This window comes from Branchiostoma belcheri, unplaced genomic scaffold (assembly GCF_001625305.1).
Source record: "Branchiostoma belcheri isolate BF01 breed outbred unplaced genomic scaffold, Haploidv18h27 scaffold17, whole genome shotgun sequence".
NCBI lineage: Eukaryota > Metazoa > Chordata > Leptocardii > Amphioxiformes > Branchiostomatidae > Branchiostoma > Branchiostoma belcheri.
Window position 1 is genome coordinate 1,720,041 of NW_017803157.1, and position 21,697 is coordinate 1,741,737.

Here is a 21,697-nt window from a genome sequence, read left to right on the forward strand (position 1 = left end):
ACAGCAAAATCACAAAAAATTATAATTGACATTTTCTTAAAAATTAAAACTTAAAGTTAACTGTTTTCACTCCAACATTTTCTGATAAATATAACGAACAGATTTTGTCATTTGTTATTTTCCGCACTATTTTGTGACCCGGGGCCGCGGATAGATATCTCGGTGTCCTGCGACCCTGCTAAGCACACGCGCGAGTCGACTGTGTATCTCGAAAGTCCGGAGCGATTTTACTTGTATTTACGGACAAAGTCAGCGTCGCTGCGACCGACAGACAGCCTGAAAGATGCCACGAATAGAAGCGGACGTGAAGTTGGACTTCAAGGACGTTTTGATCAGACCAAAACGCAGCACGATCAGGAGTAGAGCTGATGTGAGTATGTAACTCGATACGACCGGGATTTCTCTGTCCAAGATTTTGGCGCTATTTTTGGTTAGATAGACAGCTCTTGTGTGCCAAATACTAAGTTCTGCGATTGGTTCTGTGAACTATAATGGTTTAGATCGCCATTTTTGAGCCTTTGGCTCCCTCAGACTCGGCGTTAAACGAAGAGAAATTGTTGGCCATATGGGGAGAAAAGTAAAAGGTTGAGGGTTTCGGCGCAGTTCCCGCGCTGGGTAACCTATTTATATCAGTAGCCAATCAGCGCGCAGTTCCTGCTCACATGGCGGGAATTATAGACGGCGACTGGCCAATCACAGCGCACTTTCCCGCTCACATGGGTGATTATTAGCTAAATCTCTGTATAATGTCCTTGGCTAAATCAAGGTGCTTCAAAATACAGAACTCTTCAAGCAGAGGTTTGAGTTTTGGGTAATTTTTGGCGTGTTTTTAGCCTTTTTACAGGGTTTCTTTTTTGCACTGTTGGCTGAAAGTAAAATTCCTGTGCCAAAAAGAAAGTCTCAAAACGTGCCAAAAATAACCCAAAACCCCAACCTCTGCTTGGAGAGTACAAATACAGGTCCTTGACTAAATACAGATGAAGGAAGGCGAATATTATAATTTCTCACACTGACAATTCTGCATGGAAGCAATTAGACTAGAATAGCAGACAGGCTAGGGTCTGTATCTATCTGTATAGCAGGTATAACCGCCTTTCGGCGTAACACACCAGCTTCGCAGGCACGCGGCGCGGCGGCAGCTGGCTATATTACACCGATCGACACCGAAGGATCTGCCCGCAGTGCACTCATTTGGCAGTTCAATAAGTTGTTTACATAGGAAATGACCAGGCCTAAAAGTTATGACACCATATATTCCGAGGAACAGAAACATAAAGTCTATCCAAACTTTTGTTGTTTTTTTCCATCTGCACATTCTGATAGATTTGATTTGATTTATTAGACTGTATAAACAAATATACAGCCAGAACTGCCCAACTAGCCAGAGGCTATTATAAAGGGCCAGCCCTCATAACAGGACAATAAACAATTAGAAACAATTAACAATGTCAGTTACGATTCAGATACATGAATACAGGTAACAGATAATTCATTCTACCCCGTAAGTATGGAGGTGGTCTGTGTTATTTGCCTAAAGGTGTCTGAGCTGAACACAATGCGTCTGCTATCTTTACAATATTAAAACGATCCATTCAAATGCAATAACAGAGTACCAAAGATGTATACAATGCTTATGATGCTAGTAGGAATGTATCAGGGTTAATTAATCATTGTGTACGGTCTTTCTTCAGGTTGACCTGGTTCGAACAGTCACCAAGTTCAGGAACTCTGGACAGACATACAGTGGAGTCCCAGTCATCGCTGCTAACATGGACACCGTGGGGACATTTGAGATGGCCAAAGCTCTTTCCAAGGTAATAAAAAACACTGAAAAGTTGCAAAAATAGCAATTCCATTGCATATTTATGTATTTTTCCTTTTTTAGATGTTTTAGACAGCATAGTTAAAGTTTACAGCACACTTAAATGAAATATGAAATTATGTCTGAAATTAAATCTTTGACTCTTTTTCCAGTTTTTTTTTTGGCTGAAAGTTGAAAATGTCCAAGTAAGAAGACATTAAATCAGTATACTAAATGCCAGAGAGCTTAATTGTGAGCAATTTTATTTTTATGACCCTTTCTGGCAATCCACTTGATGATGACCAGGGTTCTCACCAGGATTTTTTCACAGCGTAGGGGGACCTAATGCAGCGAAGCCACACGGCGAGCGCGGTGCGGACACAATGTGTATTATGGGGGGGGGTCTGGGCGGTATCGATTCTTAAACTTGTAACTTAATATAACCCCCTGAAACACCATATCCTACATTTTGAGGGCCAGATTTTGTAAAGTAGAGTTTTGCAATGCCTTCTTAATTGCAGCAAGGAAAACTTTTATTACATAATAAACAAAACACATTAGTAGTCAATTTTATGTCAAGTTACTGAAGATGTGATACACATGTATGTTTGACAACATAGGCCATATTTACTGCTACTGAAACCTAACGGGGGGTGCCCTAATTCCGTGCTATGTTCCATACAAACGCACAGACCTTTGGTAATAGATTATCTGACCAAAAACCCGCGCAACATGAGATATAATATTGATAGATAAAGATCACAACGATTAAAGCTACACAGCTGTGTATTTCACTTGAGTGTAGCGGCTTGCACCCAATCGTAATGGTTCACGAAACGCACGGCAGTTTTTTGGTCATTTTGCCGGTGGAACGTTCTATCGCAACAGGGGTGCCCTAATTCAGACCTAGTGTTTAACACAGGTCGATCTGAGAAGAGAGTTTAGAAATAATAATACACATATTATGACTAAAACAATCTACAAATGTTTTCTGTCCCAAACAAGTCCTCTTTTTACGATTACGCGACTTGCTCCAAAGTGGCTGTTTGAAAAGCAAAACCTGCATTTTTGACACGCTCGTCAACCCCCGAACAAGCGTCGAATTCACACAGATTTTTCACTCGTCTGTTGTCGGAGTGTAGGAACTAAAACAAACTTTGTGAGGTTGCCGATATCAACACAAAAACATAGTCCATTCTTGTGATTATTTTTAGGCACGTGCTCCCATGCATAACGCCGCAACAAGGATTTTTCAAACTAGTTCGGTATTAGGGATGGGTCGGAATTAGGGCACCCCCCGTTACTGTACCTCTTCAAGGTACAAACTTTTCTGCAACAACGAATAAAGGCAGTGTTCTACTATTTCTTACAATTTTCAACTTATACAAATCCAAGTCTGAAGTAGTTTCTTTGACTGAAAAATAATTCATCAATTTAAAAGCTCATGTACATAAAAAAGGATTCATTCAAGTAGAGTAGAAAACATAAAAGGGGCATAATCACCCACAAAAAAAGGCTTCATTAAATTGAACTTGCCGGTAATGTGAGACAAACTTCAACACAATATCTTACCTTCAAAGGGACTTTTTTGTGCTGTATCAAAACAATCTAATACAGTGGTAGCTTCATGTGACCCGTGAAAAAATATCAGTTACACTTACAGCAAGGACAAGTTTGTCAAAAACAGATTTCCAGGGGAGTAGAAAATCAGTCACGCATTGTGGAAACTCCTCGGCCATACGCGCCTCGGCCACGAGGGAGAATCTCATTTCAAATACCAGCCTTGCCAACAATGTCATCTCTGTGGCTGTTTAGAATATTATATCCTTCATTTTAGCTCGATGGCAGTTCAGAATCCCCAAAACAATTCTGGAAACATTTGTCTAACTTCTGGCCCGCTAGTTCGCCGCTGAACGCAAGATCTCGTGATCACCTGACCCCCACTAATGATATAAGGATATCAACTCTCGCGAGAGTTGGCCCGAGATTTTAATTTAAAATGGCGCCGCGGACGAAAATAAGCAAGACAGGCCCGATGTTTGGTTACAAAAAAAGCTATTTGCCGCATTCTTTGCCGAGATAACGGTATCTAGAGACTCTTAATGGGTTTTAATACAAACAGAGATGATTTTCACTGGCATTGTATTTTCATAATTGTATTTTTACCGGGAAAAATTGGTTGCTATACTAAGGGAGTCCCCGAAGATCATTTTCCCGACTGGGCGAGACCGAGCGGTACCTTTACTTTCCCCCGGGCCAATTAATTACATTGTTCTCCATTGTCTGAGGTGTTCCTTGTGACAAGGGCAAAGACAATATTTGCTTTCAAATTCATATCAAGTACTATTCATTCACTATTACTACAAGACAGATTGAAAGGGAAAAACAACAAAACCCCCCCGACGCTGGCTGCACCACAGCGTCGGGGGCAAAATCACAGCGTCGGGGTAAAAATTCACAGCGTCGGGGCCCCCGACGCTCAAATGCTCTGGCGAGAACCCCTTGATCTATGATATTCTATCCTTTTCAGCATGGTTGTTTCACAGCTATTCATAAGCACTACTCGGTGGAAGCCTGGGAAGACTTTGGACGGAATAATCCAGATGTTATACAGGTTGGTACATGTAAAACACTATAATATTGTAAGAAGATGTGTCTTTCATTCAGTCTTTGTGCATGTCAACTGTAGTAGTAGTATTAGTAGTACTCTTTAAGTCTAGTTTAAGATGATGGTAGCACTCTTTAAGTCTAGTTTAGTGGCCATGGGCAGCGTCTGGTGTAGCTAATCAGCCCTATCTTTGCATGGCAGTCAACTGTATGCTAATGAAATTGTTGATTGTGATATCCTAGTGGGGTAACAAAAGGCCTAACAAAGTGTTTTTTCCCTGTATAGAATGTAGCTGTAAGTGCCGGCGCCCTGAAGGGAGATTTTGACAAGTTGGCGAGCATCCTGGCTTCTGTGCCGCAGCTTAAGTTCATCTGTCTCGACGTGGCCAACGGCTACTCAGAGGCTTTCGTGGAAACTGTTCGGGAAGTTCGAAAGAAGTTTCCGAAGCACACCATTATGGTATCTACTTTTTTCTACAAAGCCACATTAAACAATATATTAAAGCAATAATTTAGTCCAGAAACAGTATGTATTTTTCATGATGCTTCTTTTTCTTTTTTTGTGTTGGTAACTTGACATTGAGTTTGGACCAAGTAGCCTCTGCTGATATATCTGACAAACTCCTCTGAACTCGTACCGATTTTCCTTATCATCAATTACTGTCATCCTTTGCATGTCGTCATTTACATAAGGTATAAGTCTATATATCTAACATTCATGTTATGTTACATGTACTTGGAAGCAGTCACTGTTTTACTACAACCATTTGTATGTGTGAAATAAATGCATGCACCTTCCATCTTGTATTCTAGGCAGGAAATGTTGTGACTTGTGAGATGACTGAAGAACTCATCCTGTCAGGAGCTGACATTGTGAAGGTTGGAATTGGCCCAGGTAGGGCATCACTTTACAGCCAAAGTCTTTTGATATACAATGTACATATATAAGGAAAAAAAAAAGAACGTAACAAGATCTGTCCTTGGTGCTGATTTAATAGTACCATCTTCACTGGGAGGACCAGTCGCCCCCAATAGGCGACGTCAAAATTGTTTGCCTAGATGTGGCCATGTTAGCCTCAGTAATACATGGGTCCCTCAGGCTATTAATTGACGCTGTACTTTTCCAGAAGTCTCCCAAACTACTTATGTTTTCATTTTTCTGACTTTGTATGATAATTAGTGTATGGCCAGTTGTAAACAATATTTCTTACTCTCCTGTTGTTTAGGGTTAGTTGTTACCACGAGAAAGAAGACAGAAGAAGGTTACCCCCAGCTAAAGTCTGCAAATGCACCCAGTATTTCAAGCCCTGAAACAATATTTCTTCCTCTTCTGTTGTTTAGGCTCAGTTTGCACCACGAGAAAGAAGACAGGTGTAGGTTACCCTCAGCTGAGCGCTGTGCTGGAGTGTGCCGACGCGGCCCACGGTCTGGGAGGGCACATCATCTCCGACGGAGGCTGTACCTGCCCTGGAGACGTCGCCAAGGCATTCGGTACGAAAAAATGATGCAGTTCTTCTTCTATCCGTTTTGGTTTTTCTGTTAAGGATCATTCTGGCATACTCATTTTCACCTGAGCGAAGTGAGGAAAGTCGTATTAAGTTCCTTGAACTATTTATGTTTCACTTCTAAAGAAACTTGCTCTAACAATGATTTCATTATTTTTCTGACATTTAGATTAAGAATATGCTGTATACTACTATACATTTAACATATTTACATAAATAAACCTACAAAAATAGTTGGGTGAACTGGTGCACCCACAGAAAAAAAAATTGGGTGCACAGCTCCAAAGTTGGGTGCATATGCACCCAGTATTTAGAGGCCTGATGTCATTGTTGTACTTTATTTTCCAGGAGCTGGAGCTGATTTTGTCATGTTAGGTGGGATGTTGGCTGGTCATGACCAGTCAGGAGGGGAAACCATCGAGAAGAACGGCAAGAAGATGAAGTCCTTCTACGGCATGGCCTCGGCCACTGCTATGAAGAAGTACGCTGGGGGAGTGGCTGAGTACAGGTAAGGGCATGAAGTTGTACTTTCCTGATGGACCACAGTCGTTACTTGTGGGTATGGAAGTATGTTTTTGGGTGGCTGAGCTGTGGATTTGAGTGTGTGTGTGTGTCAGAGTTGGTTGACAGGAGTGCAAATGGTTAGATACAGGAAATGGGGTAAACAAACAAAAAAACTTATACTTCCCAGGAGCCTCGATTGTCCAGTTCCCTGTTCTGTATTGTACTGTTGTTTGTAGCTTTACATTGCATTCACTGAGGCAGTAAAATTTTTTATTTTATTTTTATTTTATGACGATTTACCACATTTGTGGAAGGATTGACATAACAGGTGACTATCACCTCTTCAAAGATGTCAACCCCGAGACCAGACTGTAAGGCTTGAACCACTCACACCGGGAAGCTCCCCTACTCTTTTCGATAAGTGCGGTGGGTTCTTTAACGTGCGTGGGGTGTGGCTCTCCCAAACACGGGACCTCCATTTAACGTCCTATCCGAGGGACGTCCCTAGCTGAAGCTAGGTACTCATTTACACCTGAGTGAAATGAGGAAAGTCGTGTAAAGTGCCTTTCCCAAGGGCACAAGATCGGTGACATGGGCAGGGTTCGAACCCACGACCTCTCGGGTGTGAGCCGAACGCGCTACCGACTGCGCCACACGACCCCACGCAAAATGTTAGCTTTGGATATTGTGAGCACATTGCTGAGCTTGGCTTGTTGTGCGGTGGCAGTCTTGTTAAGTGATCGTCCTTTTCTTGTGTTTTGAAGGGCGTCGGAAGGGAAGACCGTAGAAGTGGAGTATCGCGGTGATGTGGAGAACACCGTACGGGATATCCTGGGCGGCCTGCGGTCTGCCTGTACCTATGTCGGAGCTGCGAAGCTGAAGGAGATGAAGAAACGCACAACCTTCATCCAAGTCACACAACAGCTCAACACCATCTTCAGTTAGACAAAGAGTGAAGGACAGTAGTGAATGGAGGTGATGGTACGTGATGTTAACCTGGTGTCCAGTCTATCGTGGTTGGGGAAGGTTTTCTTCAGGGCTGCTGAAGCTCTTCCCCGATTGCCTCAGCTAGGTTCTCTGGTAGGTTTTTCACAATGGGAGATTGAATAGCCCCACCACGATTCGTGGTGGTGGGGCGAATCAAAACCCAGGGTGCCAAACTCTATTGGTGTAACACTCCTACAGGGCAGTCTGTTAAGCTGCGCTGGGGAAAACTATTAGAGCCCTGAAGACAGCCTGCCTCAACCATGATAGACTGGATACCAGGTTAACATCATGTTGGATAAAAGGTGTCTTCAAACGAAGCAAGTCAGGTAATACTTATTAGCCAACGTTTCGGTGGACTGCCTGCTACCGACTTCAGGGCGTTAAATGGTTGGATCTACTTTTTACTGCAGCTAGGTGTCACTAAATTGCAAATATTGCAGTCCCAAACCCCAATCCTGACTCATCTTATTTATAGCTCCCCATGTCTGGTTCATAACTGGAGTCGATTCTTAAGACTGCCTCCTGAGTCCAACAAATGCGTCTGTTGTCCTCTCTGTCTTTGACCTTGCCACCCTACTAGTCTTTTACACAGTTATTTCTGGTGATGTGGCCTGTCACTGCTGATTTTTTCAAGTTCTATTCCTTCTCGGCTTCCTTTTCCACCCAGGTGCAGTGTAATGCAGAATCAATCATAATTGCCCAGAGGAAGGTGATAACAAAATGTCAGCCAGATACCTTTAATCTGCCTATATGCCAACCATGCCCATGTTTTAAGTATTGCCCATCTATTTTAACTACACTTCACTCTACATGTAAATGTGTTCTTGTAAAATTGGAGCTGAGCAGGTATCTCTGCTGTTTAACAGTTACTGTGCCCAATCTGCACAAGTCCAAAACAGCGTCCAGTGGAATAGCAAATCACAGGATTGGAGTTTGTGCCAAGCAAACCATTGTTGTTCTCTTCATGAAAGTTTTGTGACTACTTTTTTTTCCATAATGTGTACTAGCATATCTTACTACACATTACCGTTATTTGGTATGGTGTGCAAACAAACATACAGACATACTAGTAAATAGAAATTACAAATGATGCCATAGATAATGTTTAATGACATTAGCTCATCAGGTTAATACTATGATTATGGTAATGAAGAAAGCACAGTCAGGTGAATGATATAATTGGTATGATCAAAAATGTCTATAATCAAAAGTAGATTTTAGATGAACAAAGTAACATGAAAGAGCAACATATGAGAATCAGTGAACTTGCACAAAGTGCATGACAATAGTAGAAGCCTGTAAAATGTACTGAGCAAAAACTCTGCAGTCATTTGGTGCTGCTATTCAGACTATTGTTTTCATTCAAAGGTTTGTGCTACCTACAATAATCATTGTAACAGAGCAACCTTTATAGTTATTTGGTTTGATTATATTGACAGGCCAATCGGTTTAAATAGGCACAGAGCTTTGCATTGCTTAGTTTCTTTTTTGCACATGTATTTTACAAAATTACATGGAATACGAGATTTAGCTAAGACACCTACAAAAACCTGTGTTTTTTAGAAGCATTGTGTTACTGCACAACTGTAAGCTGCTGAGGAGAGTTTTGCTTACTTGTTGGAGTCATAAATTAATACATTTTATTCTTTAGAAATGCATGTAATGCATGCTATAAATATCAAATCTGTTACTACGTACATGTATGTAGTATATTATAGGGGATGAAGATTTGGTGATGTCTCACTTGGATGAAGAAGATATTACATTTAATTTGGCTCTGCGTCACAGCAAGTATGGTGATTTTCAGCCTGTGATCCATACTTCATCGCATGCTCTCTGCTTTTGTTGTGTGTCTATATACATGTACATCTATCTGTAACTACACTGTAAAGAGTTTGGAGACAAAGACTGTTTTCAGTAGATGTAAGTACATCTATGTCTGTCAACCAACAAGTCATCCCGGATGTTTTATTTTTCCTAGTGAAAGTGAAGGACTGGGTATCTTTTATGTAATGGAACTGAACCAAAGTATCATCTACATGTGACATGTAGTAGAGGGTAAAGGGTGTGTTTAGTATCCTTACTCCTTGTGCTATATTAAAAGCAGTTATGCTAATGATTTGTGTTGTCGTCATTTGGAGGGTCTTGTAGTCTAATATGAGTGAAATTGCATGGGTGAAATGTACAATATGTACCTGGGTATTAAACTTCACTTTGGATCTGCATACCTCCCAATCCTGCTCAAAAGAAAACGCCACAGAAAATGTAGAAATACCATTGTCCTTTATTTCGCTGGCAGTCTATGGTTTAGAAATTAGAGAGAGTGAACTATAACAATATGTTTACAGAAGAGGATTTTATCAGTCATTAGCCCTATGATTTCTTGACTAGTAGTTTATGGAATGCGGTTGAAGTCACTGAAAAACTTAACATCATTTTTAGGTTTTACAGACAATTATCTCTAATATCAGCATCACAACAATAGTCAACATTTTTTTATATACAAAAGTCTATACATGTAAGTACATTCAGTTATTTGATTTAGTTACATTGGTTTACATTATATTTGTCATCTTTCACTCTAAGTTTCAAAACAATCACAAGTCAATGGACAGTCTATTGACAAACATCTTAGATAGTCATGATTACTAAGAACAACAGGCTGGTATCATGACGATTTTTGGTCTAAAATGGATTGTACCCAGGCCGCAGCTTATAGGTCCTGTAATAGAAAAGGTAATTATCAACAAGCTGTATAAATGTAATAGCATAATTTACTTGGTATAACCACAATTCAGTGTAATAAACCAGCCAAGTTCAGCTAAGACCTAGAACTCCATATACTTCCAATATACTAAGTATTCTAAACAAAATGAATGTAGTTTCTGGACATTTTTTTCCAAAGTTTACGAACTGTAATGAAAACAAATGGGCTCAGGAAAACACTTGAAGCTGACATTCACCGCCTCAAATTGTACTAACTTAAGAAACTACACTCTCAAACTTATGTTCATCCTCTTGTTCAGCCCAACTACTATAATTTCATTTTAGAGAGGCAACAAATTACCTTGGAGGCAGAGGTGGTGGTTCTGCTATTTCTGAACGCTTCCCTGTTGCCACAGTTTTGTCATCTGCAGTTGTTGAACGCTTCTCCGATGCTACAGGTTTGTCATCTGTAGCAGTCGTGTAATCTGTGATGAGAAAGGACCATATACTATTAGGTAGATTGTTTTGAAGTTGCGTATGCCCAAAGGTATTATAATATACATTTTGTACAATGTTTTTAAATTCTGCTGCTGTAACGTTACTAAGGAAAGCCATCAGGGGGCCAAAATTTAATCCTTTTTTGACAGGACAAGACCTAAAACCACATACAAAATACACAATCCATCCATCTGCAACCACAATCATAATACACAAGCAAACACAGCCAAAGGTATATACATGTATTTAATCTCAAAGCAGATCCTAGGGTGCCAGACCGTATCCATTCACCATGGCTCCATATGCCACCAAACGGATCCTGCCTGACCAATTTGATACTGTCTTTTGCCACCCTAGGATCTGCTTGGAGATTAATACATGTATGTATTATTAGACTTTGCAAAAGTTGTGATAAGACTATAGATACCCAGCGGAGAAAGCAGATTTGAAGCGACCGGTCGAGAGACGGCATCCGGAGAGACAAAGTCGTTGAGCGGTATCCCCCTCCGCAGTGGGCCGTGGGGATGGATGTCTTCATAGTCTTCGATAATGTCACGGCGCGCAGCTCTTGGGCCGGAGGGCGCATCACTGTCTGATACTGGGTATAAGATAAAACAAAATGAATGAATAATTTACATACGTCCAACAACATCAGTTATGCAAAGCAAATATACAAATATAAAAACTCTCCTTTAGCTGCCTACTGATCTCAGTGATAGCTGTTCTTGCAGGAGAGTACACAAGAGGGCATCAACATACAATTACATACACTCAGTTGTTTTTCTTTTGAAGTACAAGACTTCTATGGTTTACTTTTTTATGTTCCTAATTATCCGCGGCGACTTGCAGGGCATCTCTTGCTTGCAGTCTTTTGTTGTTAGGGCTAATGTAAAAGACTGCAAGCAAGAGAAGCCCTGCAACAGTCGCCGCGGCTAGTGCCTAATGTGCTTATGATGGGAAACACACTATGTAGCATAATTCATGTCCCACTCAAGTGCACAATCAGGGCAGAATATAAGGTATTTTGGGGTTGTATAAATGATTAAAAAATAGTAAAAAGTAGTTCAGTAAGACCATCACAACCAAAAGCACAATTTTGTGCAAATCTTACCTTCTGGCATCATTGCAGGTAAAGAAGTAACTCGACAAATCGGGGCTTCATCTTCTGAACATTTTTCCACCCCCAAAGATGTGGTGAGGCCCAATTTAACAGGTGGTTTAGCTGTAGCGGTGACTTTTGGGGTGGGTATGTCCTCTCCTGGTTCTTCTTTCAGCTCTATTTCTGCATCAGAGGTCTTCAGGTCTGTAGGTGATACCAACTGAAGTTTGATACTTGTGCTCTGTGTTTGAGTAAGATCTGCACTGCCCTTATTATCTTCCTGAAGCAACTTTTCGTCACTTCCTACACTGACTGGGCTCGCGCCGTGAGAGGTGATGTCATCGGTGTCTGTCAACTCTTCTGCCAGCTCATCAGATGATGATTCCTCGGTCGCATCGGGAAGACATAGAAGGCTCTTCTGATCCTTCTCTGGATCACAGTCCCCTACTTCTTGCCCTACCCTTTCCTGGGAGCCTAAAGGTGATGTTGAAGGTTCAGCCACGCTGTCAGTGACGGACATGTGTACGCTGACATTAGGACAGTCTTGTGGAGCAACACTCTGGCTAGTACCATCAGCCATGCTTTCTGATGTGGACTTAGCTCCATCATTTTCTTTTTGTTCTCCATCCCCACCAGATCTTGCATTGCCTTCTTCTTTTGTGTTATCTTTTGGGCTTTCGCAGTCGTCCGAAGGAACAACAGAACCTGCACTCTGTAACAGCTTTGTTGTATCTTGTATGTCTCCTTCAGTGTCAAGGGCACCTGAGAGGAATGGATATAATGTTAGCTTTAAGTAAAGAGAAAGGCTTATTGGGAAAGGAACGGATAAGGTGCCTGCATGTGTCTAAGCTGCAATCTTGGATGGTGAAACCTGAAAGAACCTCAAAGGCCCCCTTGTAGCTGAAATCATTGAAATTGACCATTTGAAAACAACACAGGTGACTTTGAAAAGATCACACCTTCTTGGCTGTGACTTTGATCATTGCCCTCAGTTGCCTTTGGATCTGGTAAGGAGCTTTCATCTTCTTTTCTTGGACCGATCGGACTATTGCTGGCCTCTTCTGTAACAGCAAAATGAAATGAGATGTTTTTAATGTTGATGAAGGTTAGACATCCAGTAATACGATACGCCAAAAAGCAGTTACTCAAGCCACTGGATATGAAATTTCAAAATCATATCCAGTTGCTTGAGTAACTGCTTTTTGGCAAGGTAGTCAGCCATGTCATGTCAACTCCAAATGTTACTGTTTAAGTGTTACTGAACATTATTTACTAGTAAATAGGGGTTTTCTTTGACACGACCAATCTCGTCTTACCTTGCTTATATTTCGGACAGACACCGAAACGTAAGCAAGGTAAGACAAGATTGGTTGTGTCAAAGAAACCCCTATACTGTACCAGCCTGATGAAACTATTTTGGGGATTATTTCCTAGTATTCTCTACCTCCTGATTGTGTTTCCGAGTCTGTGTCAACAGGAGAGGATGCTTTGCTCCCCTCTGCACCAGCCGCATTCACGCTGATGGTCGGTACGATTCTCTGGTTACCGGGCGTCGCCGAGTCGTCCAGTGGAGTTGTGTCAAGCAAAGTCAAATATCCAGCCTCCTCCTCCGGTGTGTCATTCTCGTCACTGGAGCTTTGATCGCTCGCAGTTGTGTCGTTCTCGGAGGCTCTGTCGTCCCCGTCTGCAAAGAAACTACGGCGCGCAATGTCCTCGGAACATTTGCCGGCGTAGTCCGTGCTTGCCACGTTTTCTGAGCTGTCCAGTTGGCTGCAGGAGCTGAGGCCGTCGATGTTTCGAAGGGTGATTGTTGGCGAGCGCGGGGCATCATCTGTAGTTTAAGAAAAATGAATGCCCCTGAGCGTTAGTTACTAAGAAAATGTAGGGGCCGACAAGCTTTAAGTCTGTTATCAACAAACATTTATGTTGCCAGCCCTTTTCTTTGGACACAACACATGAGACCCAGTGGAAGTCACTGTATGGTTTTGGATTGAAATTGATATTTAGGACAAGGTAATATCACAAAAATGAGAAAAAAAAAGAAGTACAGGGTGGGGGAAGGCACGTCAGCAGCAAGGCTGGGGATGGTACAGGATACTACAAGGTGGGGGATGGCACATCAGCACCAGGGCTGGGGATGGTACAGGATACTACAGGGTGGGGGATGGCACGTCAGCACCAAGGCTGGGGATGGTACAGGATAGTACAGGGTGGGTGATGGCACGTCAGCACCAAGGCTAGGGATGGTACAGGATACTACAGTGTGGGGGATGGCACGTCAGCACCAAGGCTAGGGATGGTACAGGATACTACAGGGTGGGGGATGGCACGTCAGCACCAAGGCTGGGGATGGTACAGGATAGTACAGGGTGGGTGATGGCACGTCAGCACCAAGGCTGGGGATGGTACAAGATAGTACAGGGTGGGGGAAGGCATGTCAGCACCAAGGCTGGGGATGGTACAGGATACTACAGGGTAGGGGATGGCACATCAGCACCAAGGCTGGGGATGGTACAGGATAGTACAGGGTGGGGTGGCTCATCAGCACCAAGACTGGGGATGGTACAGGATACTACAGGGTGGGATGGCACATCAGCACCAAGACTGGGGATGGTACAAGATGGTACAGGGTGGGGGATGGCACATCGGCCTAAGGCTGGGGATGGTACAGGATAGTACAGGGTGGGGGATAGCACGTCGGCACCAAGGCTGGGGATGGTACAGGATACTACAGGGTGGGGGATGGCACATCAGCACCACGGCTGGGGATGGTACAAGATACTACAGGGTGGGGTGGCACATAGGAACCAGGACTGGGGATGGTACAGAATAGTGATGACATACCCTGACATAATCTGTAGTTAGGTTAGCCTTATGAAATTGTAGTTATGTACTTGTAGATACCATACTTTGTACCATGTAAAACTTTTGTGCAATAAAGTTATTATATAGTTATATAATCTCACCTTCATCTCCATCATCCTGCTCTGGGACATCAAGAGGAACCAGACCCTCCTCCCCCTCTGTGGTGTGACTCCGAATCGCATCACAAATGTTGTCGCAGTGAGCCGTGCGAAACTGGAAGATCCCCTGCCCGGCAGGCGAATGCCTTGTGATGAGGAAAAAAATGACACTGTTATATTTATGACTGGTTAAACTTGTATCTCTTTTATCACCCAAATCTTGTAAAATGACCATGGTAGAATAATGGTGAAAAAGGCATGCTAAGTATGTTTACTGAAGGAAAACATATTGTTTTTGCTCTGTTTTCTCTTCTTCTCCAAACCAATAAGGTCAATGACCTGAACCAGACATCTGTGTCACCATGGTAAGTGGTGTTGGGTTACATCATGTTGCAATTTTATAGTAGGAAGGATTTAGACTCCTGTCACCATATATATGAATATGTTTGAGTAAGAATTAACAGAGCAGACCATATGGGAAGGTAAACATTAATGCATTTGCTTTGCAAATGTTACCTTTCTAGTTGAAAGCTATAATATCTCCTTATCCCCTTCACTTAACTTACACACAGTATATGAAAAGTCCAAAAATCCATTTACCCCTAAAGTACATACCTTGCTGTCTCAAGAACCAAGATCTTGTCCACTTCCACAGCAGATGGATATACTTTATAACCCTTGATGCAGCTCAGTGGGAGGTTGAGCTTTGGTGCTCCTCCATACAGACTGTATACTAAAGGGACAGGGAGAAAGTATTAGATGACAATCGGTGTGAGAGACAGAAAATGGTAGCCTCTACCAGGCTTCGGGAGGCAGCTGGAAAGAGTAGAACTTGGCCAAATAGAGGGAGATAACATGCCAGGGGAGTTTGTCTGCTATAAAATACAGTTTGCTGCATCCGAATGTACTCTCTAGCGGACCAACTTCTTTAGCATGCTATCTCTCCCTATTTGGCCAATTTCTACTCTTTCCAGCCATCTCCCAAAGCCCGGTAGAGGCTACAAAACTGGCACATTGCAGGCATTTGACTTAAAGTTTACAATCTTCTTTGTACCAGTTACAGTACATACAATGTGAACCACTTGATGTAAAGCTTGAACTCCAACAAGAAAACCCTTAAACTTTGAAGTGATTACAATACCTTCCACACTTCTGCGAGTGACTCTGATACGAAAGACCCCGGTCAGCTTGATGGTCGAGGCCAGCTCAGTTGGCATGACGTACACCTTGTAGCTCCGCCTCTTGCCTGGGCTTCGGCTGGCACTGGCTCCGTCCGGTTTGGGCCGGATCATGACGGAGGGACCTGGAGTAGATGTAGTAAACTTATATATAATAATAGTCTCCAAGCAGATCCTAGGGTGGCAAAAGATAGTATGAAATTGGCCAGGCAGTATCCATTCGCCAGGAAGGGGTGGGGTATGGACCCTCTCTGACAAGTGGATACTGCCTGGCCAAATTGCTACTGTCATTTGCCACCCTAGGATCTGCTTGGAGATTAGTAAACTTAGCCAATTGATTTTTATCAAATGGTCAGACAGGATTGACCCATCAGAAGCCACATAGGGATACACCAATGCCAACAAAAATATAACCTTCTTGGCAACTAGAGTTAACACAAAGGAAGACACTGTCAGTCTGCTTGGTATACTGAAGGGAGACCTGGATCATTGAGGGCCATGCCCTCCTACAACAGAAAAGAAACTCTCAGAGCTATTAAAGGGAGCTCACAAGGCACAAGCCGCAGTGAAGATGAAAGAAGACTGAATATTAATGTTGCTGCAAGACCTACCACAGATGTAGAACACATGTTCAGTGAAAGAGAGAAAAAAGAGGGAGAGAGAGAAAGAGAGGAGAGGAAGAGAGAAAGATAGAGAAAGAGAGTGAAAAGGAGGTGGAGAAAGTGAGAGGAAGAGAGAGGAAGATAAAGAGTGGGAGTGGGAGAGACAGAAAAGAGAGTGAGAAAGAGGAAGAGAGAGAAAGAGAGAGAGAGAGAGAGACGATGCCTACCTTCAGACGACAGTGGTGAGCTCTGCTGCTGCTGGGAGTCAGCAGAAGACTGGCGCTCGGTGCGATCCTCCCCCGAGGGCGGCTCCCTGCGCGGGACCGGCTCCGGCGGTTTGACCAGCTTCGAACTCAGCAACTTGACGGCCGAAATCCACTCCAGCATCCGCATGTTGTCGTCGCAGGCCAGGATGAGCGGCGGCTGCTCTTCGTCGGGTACGATGGTGAAGCAGTGGGCGTGCTGACTCGCGGCCTTGCTGACTCGCCCCACGTGGGCTATACCTTTGGGATAATATATGGGATTTTTAGTGGACAACTTGGGCCCAGGGTCATACGAATTTTACGGAATCCATACGAATCTTATGAAATACATACGATTCAGTGAAGGAAGCATACAGATTTTACGAAATACATACGATCCATTACTCAGAAATATACGATCCTTACTGAATCCTTACTAATTTAGTGATCCAGGGCTAGGCGCAGGTCACCAAATGAGCGCATTCGTATCTTTCCCATGTTAACATTATAACTGTTACAGCCAGTAATACAAATGTCCATTAGCTACACTCCTCTGGCCTATGGATACGGTTTTGCCACCGTAGGATCTGTGTGCCATCCACAGCCAGTACTCGTACATACTTTACAGATCATTTTCTGTAATACTATGCGTTACAAAAGTACAAGATTTCACTATATCACATCTCCGAAAATGACAATTTAGTATGTTAAGCAAAAAGAAAAGTTACTGAAGCAACTGGATATGATTTTGGAAACAGCCAGACGTTTTAGGTAGCATCAACTACCTTTCGTCAGTGACATTAGAGAGTTGTCAGAAAAGCAAGCCATAAGTTATAAGTACGAACTTGTGTAGATTGATACGCAAGTGTTTTTGGCGTATCTTATTACCTGGATGTCTAACCTTCACCGACGCACCCACCTGTTAACTCGATGACTTTTGTTGTCCCCCTGCCTTTAGCCTCTGTCTCCGTGTTTACGGCTGCCCGTTCGTGGTTATAAAACTCCAAAGTAATTTTCCCCTCCTCAAATTCGTCCCGAAGAAGAACGAAGTACCTCTGCCATGTCTGCGAATATTACAAGGACAGAAAATGCACAATAGTCTTTTTAAAAAAGGCAAAATTCAACAGTATGTTTTAGGGTTAATGACCTGCCCGGATGTGTAAACGGTGTCGTAAGGAATGGTCGGTTCCTATAAGTATAACCGCCGAAGAAAGCACTGCGATCAGAGGTTCATTCTTCATGTTTGGCGTGGTTTAATGCGTGTTTATCGGGCTTTTTTTTATTTGTACTGGTATATTTCTTTACGCCAGCCTAACTGTCTGGCAAATGGATACTGCCTGGTCAATTTGGCAATCTGCGGGAATCCTGCGAGAATATAAGTTGTACCTAACTTGAGTTCTCAGCCCATGGAGTTCTTAGTCCATGTTTTTTTTTCCATTTGTAATCATCATTGTGTTTCTGAATAAAAAAAATGGCAATGCAGCCACCGAAAGATCTGCTTGGAGATTTGATAAACCGCAGAGGCCGCGACGCTATGCTCTAAGAAACGTAGATGTTGAGCGGGGCGAGTTCACGTGTATTTGGTACAGACCCGTAATACCGATGTTAGTATTTGGCACACCCATATCAGTACACGAATTCGTACGTCTATGGTTATGTTATACGGGTCAAACTACTCTCAAAGCAGAGGTTTGGGTTTTGGGGTATTTTTAGCGTGTTTTTAGGCTTTTTAAAGAGAAACCCCAATAAAAAAAGCCTAAAACACGCTAAAAATACCCCCAAAACCCAAACCTCTGCTTGGAGAGTACGATCAAACATCAAACTATCAATGTTGCATATACATGTATCTAAGAAGATTGATGTTGAAATTCCCTTTGGTATACTTTTCAGGCAAAACACCAGTGAAAAGTACAATTTGCTGATGTATTGTTTTTTATGACGACAGATTACACGTCACGTCATGACGTCATTATGTTCATTCCATTATCAACCAATTTCAAGTGATTTCGGCTGAATGTAATTTATTATGAATATATCTATTTTACTTTTTAACGTATATTTGTGCTTATAAGGATCCTTTGCTCATGAAATATAAAAACATAAAATTAATACAGGTTGGGGTAACAAATACAAAACAATGACAGCAATAAAAACTAGAGTTCCCCGATCTCATACCTTCGCCAAATGATGTTAATCTTTATGACTGACAAAGTTTAGATTAGATTATTCCCCCCTGATTTAAGAAATAGGAACCTAATTTTTATGAATTATATCATTTTATCATAATCTTAACCAAAAGACAGTCTTATATTAACAAACAATGCATTCTAGCATTTCCTAATAAATTATGCAAATGAGGTCCTGATTTGAATAAATTATGTTTAATGATGTTCACCTCAATTTAACTTTCAAATACCACAAGTATGAAATTCCAGGCAGTTATCATTGCATAATTATAAAATTTTCTCATTAATTATGCAAATTAAGTCATTATTAACATAATCAACATCTTCCTGTGTTTCTCTCGTTGTCAATTACCAATGTCACAAGCTTCAATTGTCCTATTATGGAATGCAGCTGATTTATAGAATTTCCCCATAAATTATGCAAATTACATCCATATTTGCATAATTGTCACATAATTATATTAAGCATCACGTAAGCTACCTACATACCAAAAAATCACGACGATCCGTCAACTGGTTCTTGAGTTATCCCCTTTTGAATATTTTCAAGAATTTATCCCTGCAGTTCCAGAGCAAGCCGCTAGGGGGCCTAAACTCACGTCACTTCTTCCCCAGCACAAGAGCTACCTACCATCTAAATTTCATCACCATAGCATGTCTAGATCATGAGATATCAAAACCGGAAGTTCAGCTGCAGTACCATAACAAGCCGCTAGGGGGTCCAAAATCTAATCATTTTGAGGTCTCATCAAGACCTACCCACCTACCAAGTATCAAGACAATCCATCCAGGCCTTCTCAAGTTATTGTGTTTACAGACAGACAGACAGACACACACACACACACACACATACACGAACGCCCCTGAAAACATAACCTTCTTGGCGAAGGTAAATATGTCTATAAGTACAGTCTGGCCCAGATATTGCGGAAGAATCTGTTGCAGAATATTACATTGGATTTGAGAACAGATTTGGATAATGTTAGTTGATGACTTGTACAGACGGGATATGAAAGAATAACATTGTTTGCGCCATGTAGCATCGAATGTGTCCGTCCTATTGTAAACAAACTGCATGACTTTTGACTAGGGGGGTCTAAATCATCTTTATTATATTGTACATACAAGATGAAAGGTTGCGTGGGTAAAGCCTAGGTCAGCCCTTTATCTCTTGCTATACTAGGGCGCAAGGCAAGACAAAATGGTAAAAGTTACTATGTGCATCGGACATTTTGGTGTTTTAATTTAAAATCATTTTTACACATAAATTGCAAGTACATTTATACATATATATAAGAAAATACGTTGTTTTAGCGATATCAAAAATCGAGCCGAAAGACTACAAAATATATAGTCACAGTTTTGCGTGCGTTGTTGACACGAAAATCAGACCAGGCCCTGAAGTTGTTCAATATTCATCGTGAGGTCAGTCAAATATTAGTAGCAGACTGTAATTTGTGTACGCTGTTGTTGTTTTGTTTTCCCGACACGCTAGAGCGATAGATTCGTCACTATGAGGAGTCAGACGATTTCTCGTATCTTAAATTCTGTAGAAAATGTACAAAAAATCTGCCTTCCCATATTTGCTCGAAATTCAGGAGAGAGACAATTTATACAACCTGTTATCAAGAACAAAAAACCTACCCTGAGCCGACGTAACCTGCTGCCAAAAGGTGGTCTCTTGATATACAGGTACCCCTGCCGCACAATGTCACCCGACGTCGCCATAGATGCCCCTTCGCATGGAGGAATCATCGGGAACAACACTGTAGATGTATGCCTTGTGGTTTGGACGCCCGTTGCGACGTTATTTTCTGGCGCACACCATGCACATTCATAAGAAAGAAACAATTTCCGTCAGCTTTGCATGATGGTAGACAATTAGCGGCAGTGCATTTTTACCTGAATATTGAATAAACGACACTTGCTGTTACTGTTACAATACGCCAGAAAAACAGTTACTCAAGCAACTGGATATGATTGAATGATTGATTGAATTCAATCAACAGTTTGTACTTATAAACCTGCCTTTCTGACAACTCTCCAGTGTCACTGACGAAACTAGTGGATGCTACTTTAAACGTCTGACTGTTTCCAAAATCATATCCAGTTGTTTTGAGTTTTTGGCGTATCGTATTGCCTGGTTGTCTAACCTTCACCGACAATACTGTTACAAGTTTCCATGGACGGACGATGAATATGCACTTATATACAAGATCTCTCTTTTTTTTAAGTCTAGACGTGTGTGGAAAGGTTCATTTAAGTTCAATTCAGGTTGCTTCCCAGTGATACCATTCAAAAATACTGTATTCGCAAACGTACTCAAAGACACTGTTTTTTTGTCGACTTTAAACATTGGTAAGCTTCCTGGTGTTAATGGCCTCCACTCCAAAGAAAGGGAGGGCAGGGTGTTCCATCCACCAGGAGCGCGATTTTTAGTCAGGCTAGAACAATGGATATCTTTGCATAGATATTGGTTTTAATATACTTCATAAAGACATTCATATTCAGGGATCTTACTACAACTAGTAAAAGATAAATGTATGAATAACACAGATACGACTTACAAGTGATATGAAGTGAATGATATTTGTATTATACAGACTGTATTCAACATATAACAAAATGTATTATATATAAGTATGATATGACGTGAATGACATGTACTGTATTATCAAGACGGTATTCAACAGATAACAAAATTTACAAACAAATTATATTAATATAAGTGTGATATTACGTGAATGATATGTGTATTATACAGACAGTGTATTGGACAGATAACAAAATGATTGTACTATATTTGTTACTCCAAAACA

General features: G+C 41.7%; 2 protein-coding genes and 1 long non-coding RNA gene across 3 annotated transcripts; 1 reads left to right on the forward strand and 2 right to left on the reverse strand.

The window, feature by feature from the left end:
- Positions 1-138: 138 nt before the first annotated feature.
- Positions 139-9,528, forward strand: LOC109466793 (GMP reductase 2-like). The gene is made up of 8 exons (XM_019764621.1): positions 139-370; positions 1,692-1,814; positions 4,332-4,415; positions 4,695-4,868; positions 5,222-5,303; positions 5,750-5,899; positions 6,262-6,421; positions 7,182-9,528. The coding sequence occupies exons 1-8, from the start codon at positions 284-286 to the stop codon at positions 7,360-7,362; spliced, it is 1,041 nt and encodes a 346-aa protein (XP_019620180.1). The 5' UTR covers positions 139-283; the 3' UTR covers positions 7,363-9,528.
- A 265-nt stretch (positions 9,529-9,793) lies between these two features.
- LOC109466739 lies at positions 9,794-11,189 on the reverse strand. The gene is made up of 3 exons (XR_002140036.1): positions 11,036-11,189; positions 10,472-10,595; positions 9,794-10,126 (listed from the first exon to the last, which is right to left on the reverse strand). It is a non-coding gene; the product is annotated as an uncharacterized LOC109466739 (long non-coding RNA).
- Positions 11,190-11,300: 111 nt separating this feature from the next.
- On the reverse strand, positions 11,301-17,094 carry LOC109466583 (protein starmaker-like). The gene is made up of 9 exons (XM_019764313.1): positions 17,088-17,094; positions 16,678-16,953; positions 15,812-15,973; positions 15,286-15,403; positions 14,674-14,816; positions 13,152-13,538; positions 12,667-12,768; positions 11,720-12,469; positions 11,301-11,332 (listed from the first exon to the last, which is right to left on the reverse strand). The coding sequence occupies exons 1-9, from the start codon at positions 17,092-17,094 to the stop codon at positions 11,301-11,303; spliced, it is 1,977 nt and encodes a 658-aa protein (XP_019619872.1).
- Between the last annotated feature and the right edge of the window lie 4,603 nt (positions 17,095-21,697).

Bases quoted from the DNA above. Each gene is read 5' to 3' on its own strand.
- LOC109466793 (XM_019764621.1), top strand. From the start codon at position 284: ATGCCACGAATAGAAGCGGACGTGAAGTTGGACTTCAAGGACGTTTTG. The intron at 1,815-4,331 runs GTAATAAAAAAC...TATCCTTTTCAG, and splicing joins TGGCCAAAGCTCTTTCCAAG to CATGGTTGTTTCACAGCTAT. The intron at 6,422-7,181 runs GTAAGGGCATGA...TGTGTTTTGAAG, and splicing joins GGGGGAGTGGCTGAGTACAG to GGCGTCGGAAGGGAAGACCG.
- LOC109466583 (XM_019764313.1), bottom strand. The intron at 15,974-16,677 runs GTAGGCATCGTC...CATCTACTCCAG, and splicing joins CTCACCACTGTCGTCTGAAG to GTCCCTCCGTCATGATCCGG. The intron at 15,404-15,811 runs GTATTGTAATCA...CTGTCCCTTTAG, and splicing joins CACTCGCAGAAGTGTGGAAG to TATACAGTCTGTATGGAGGA.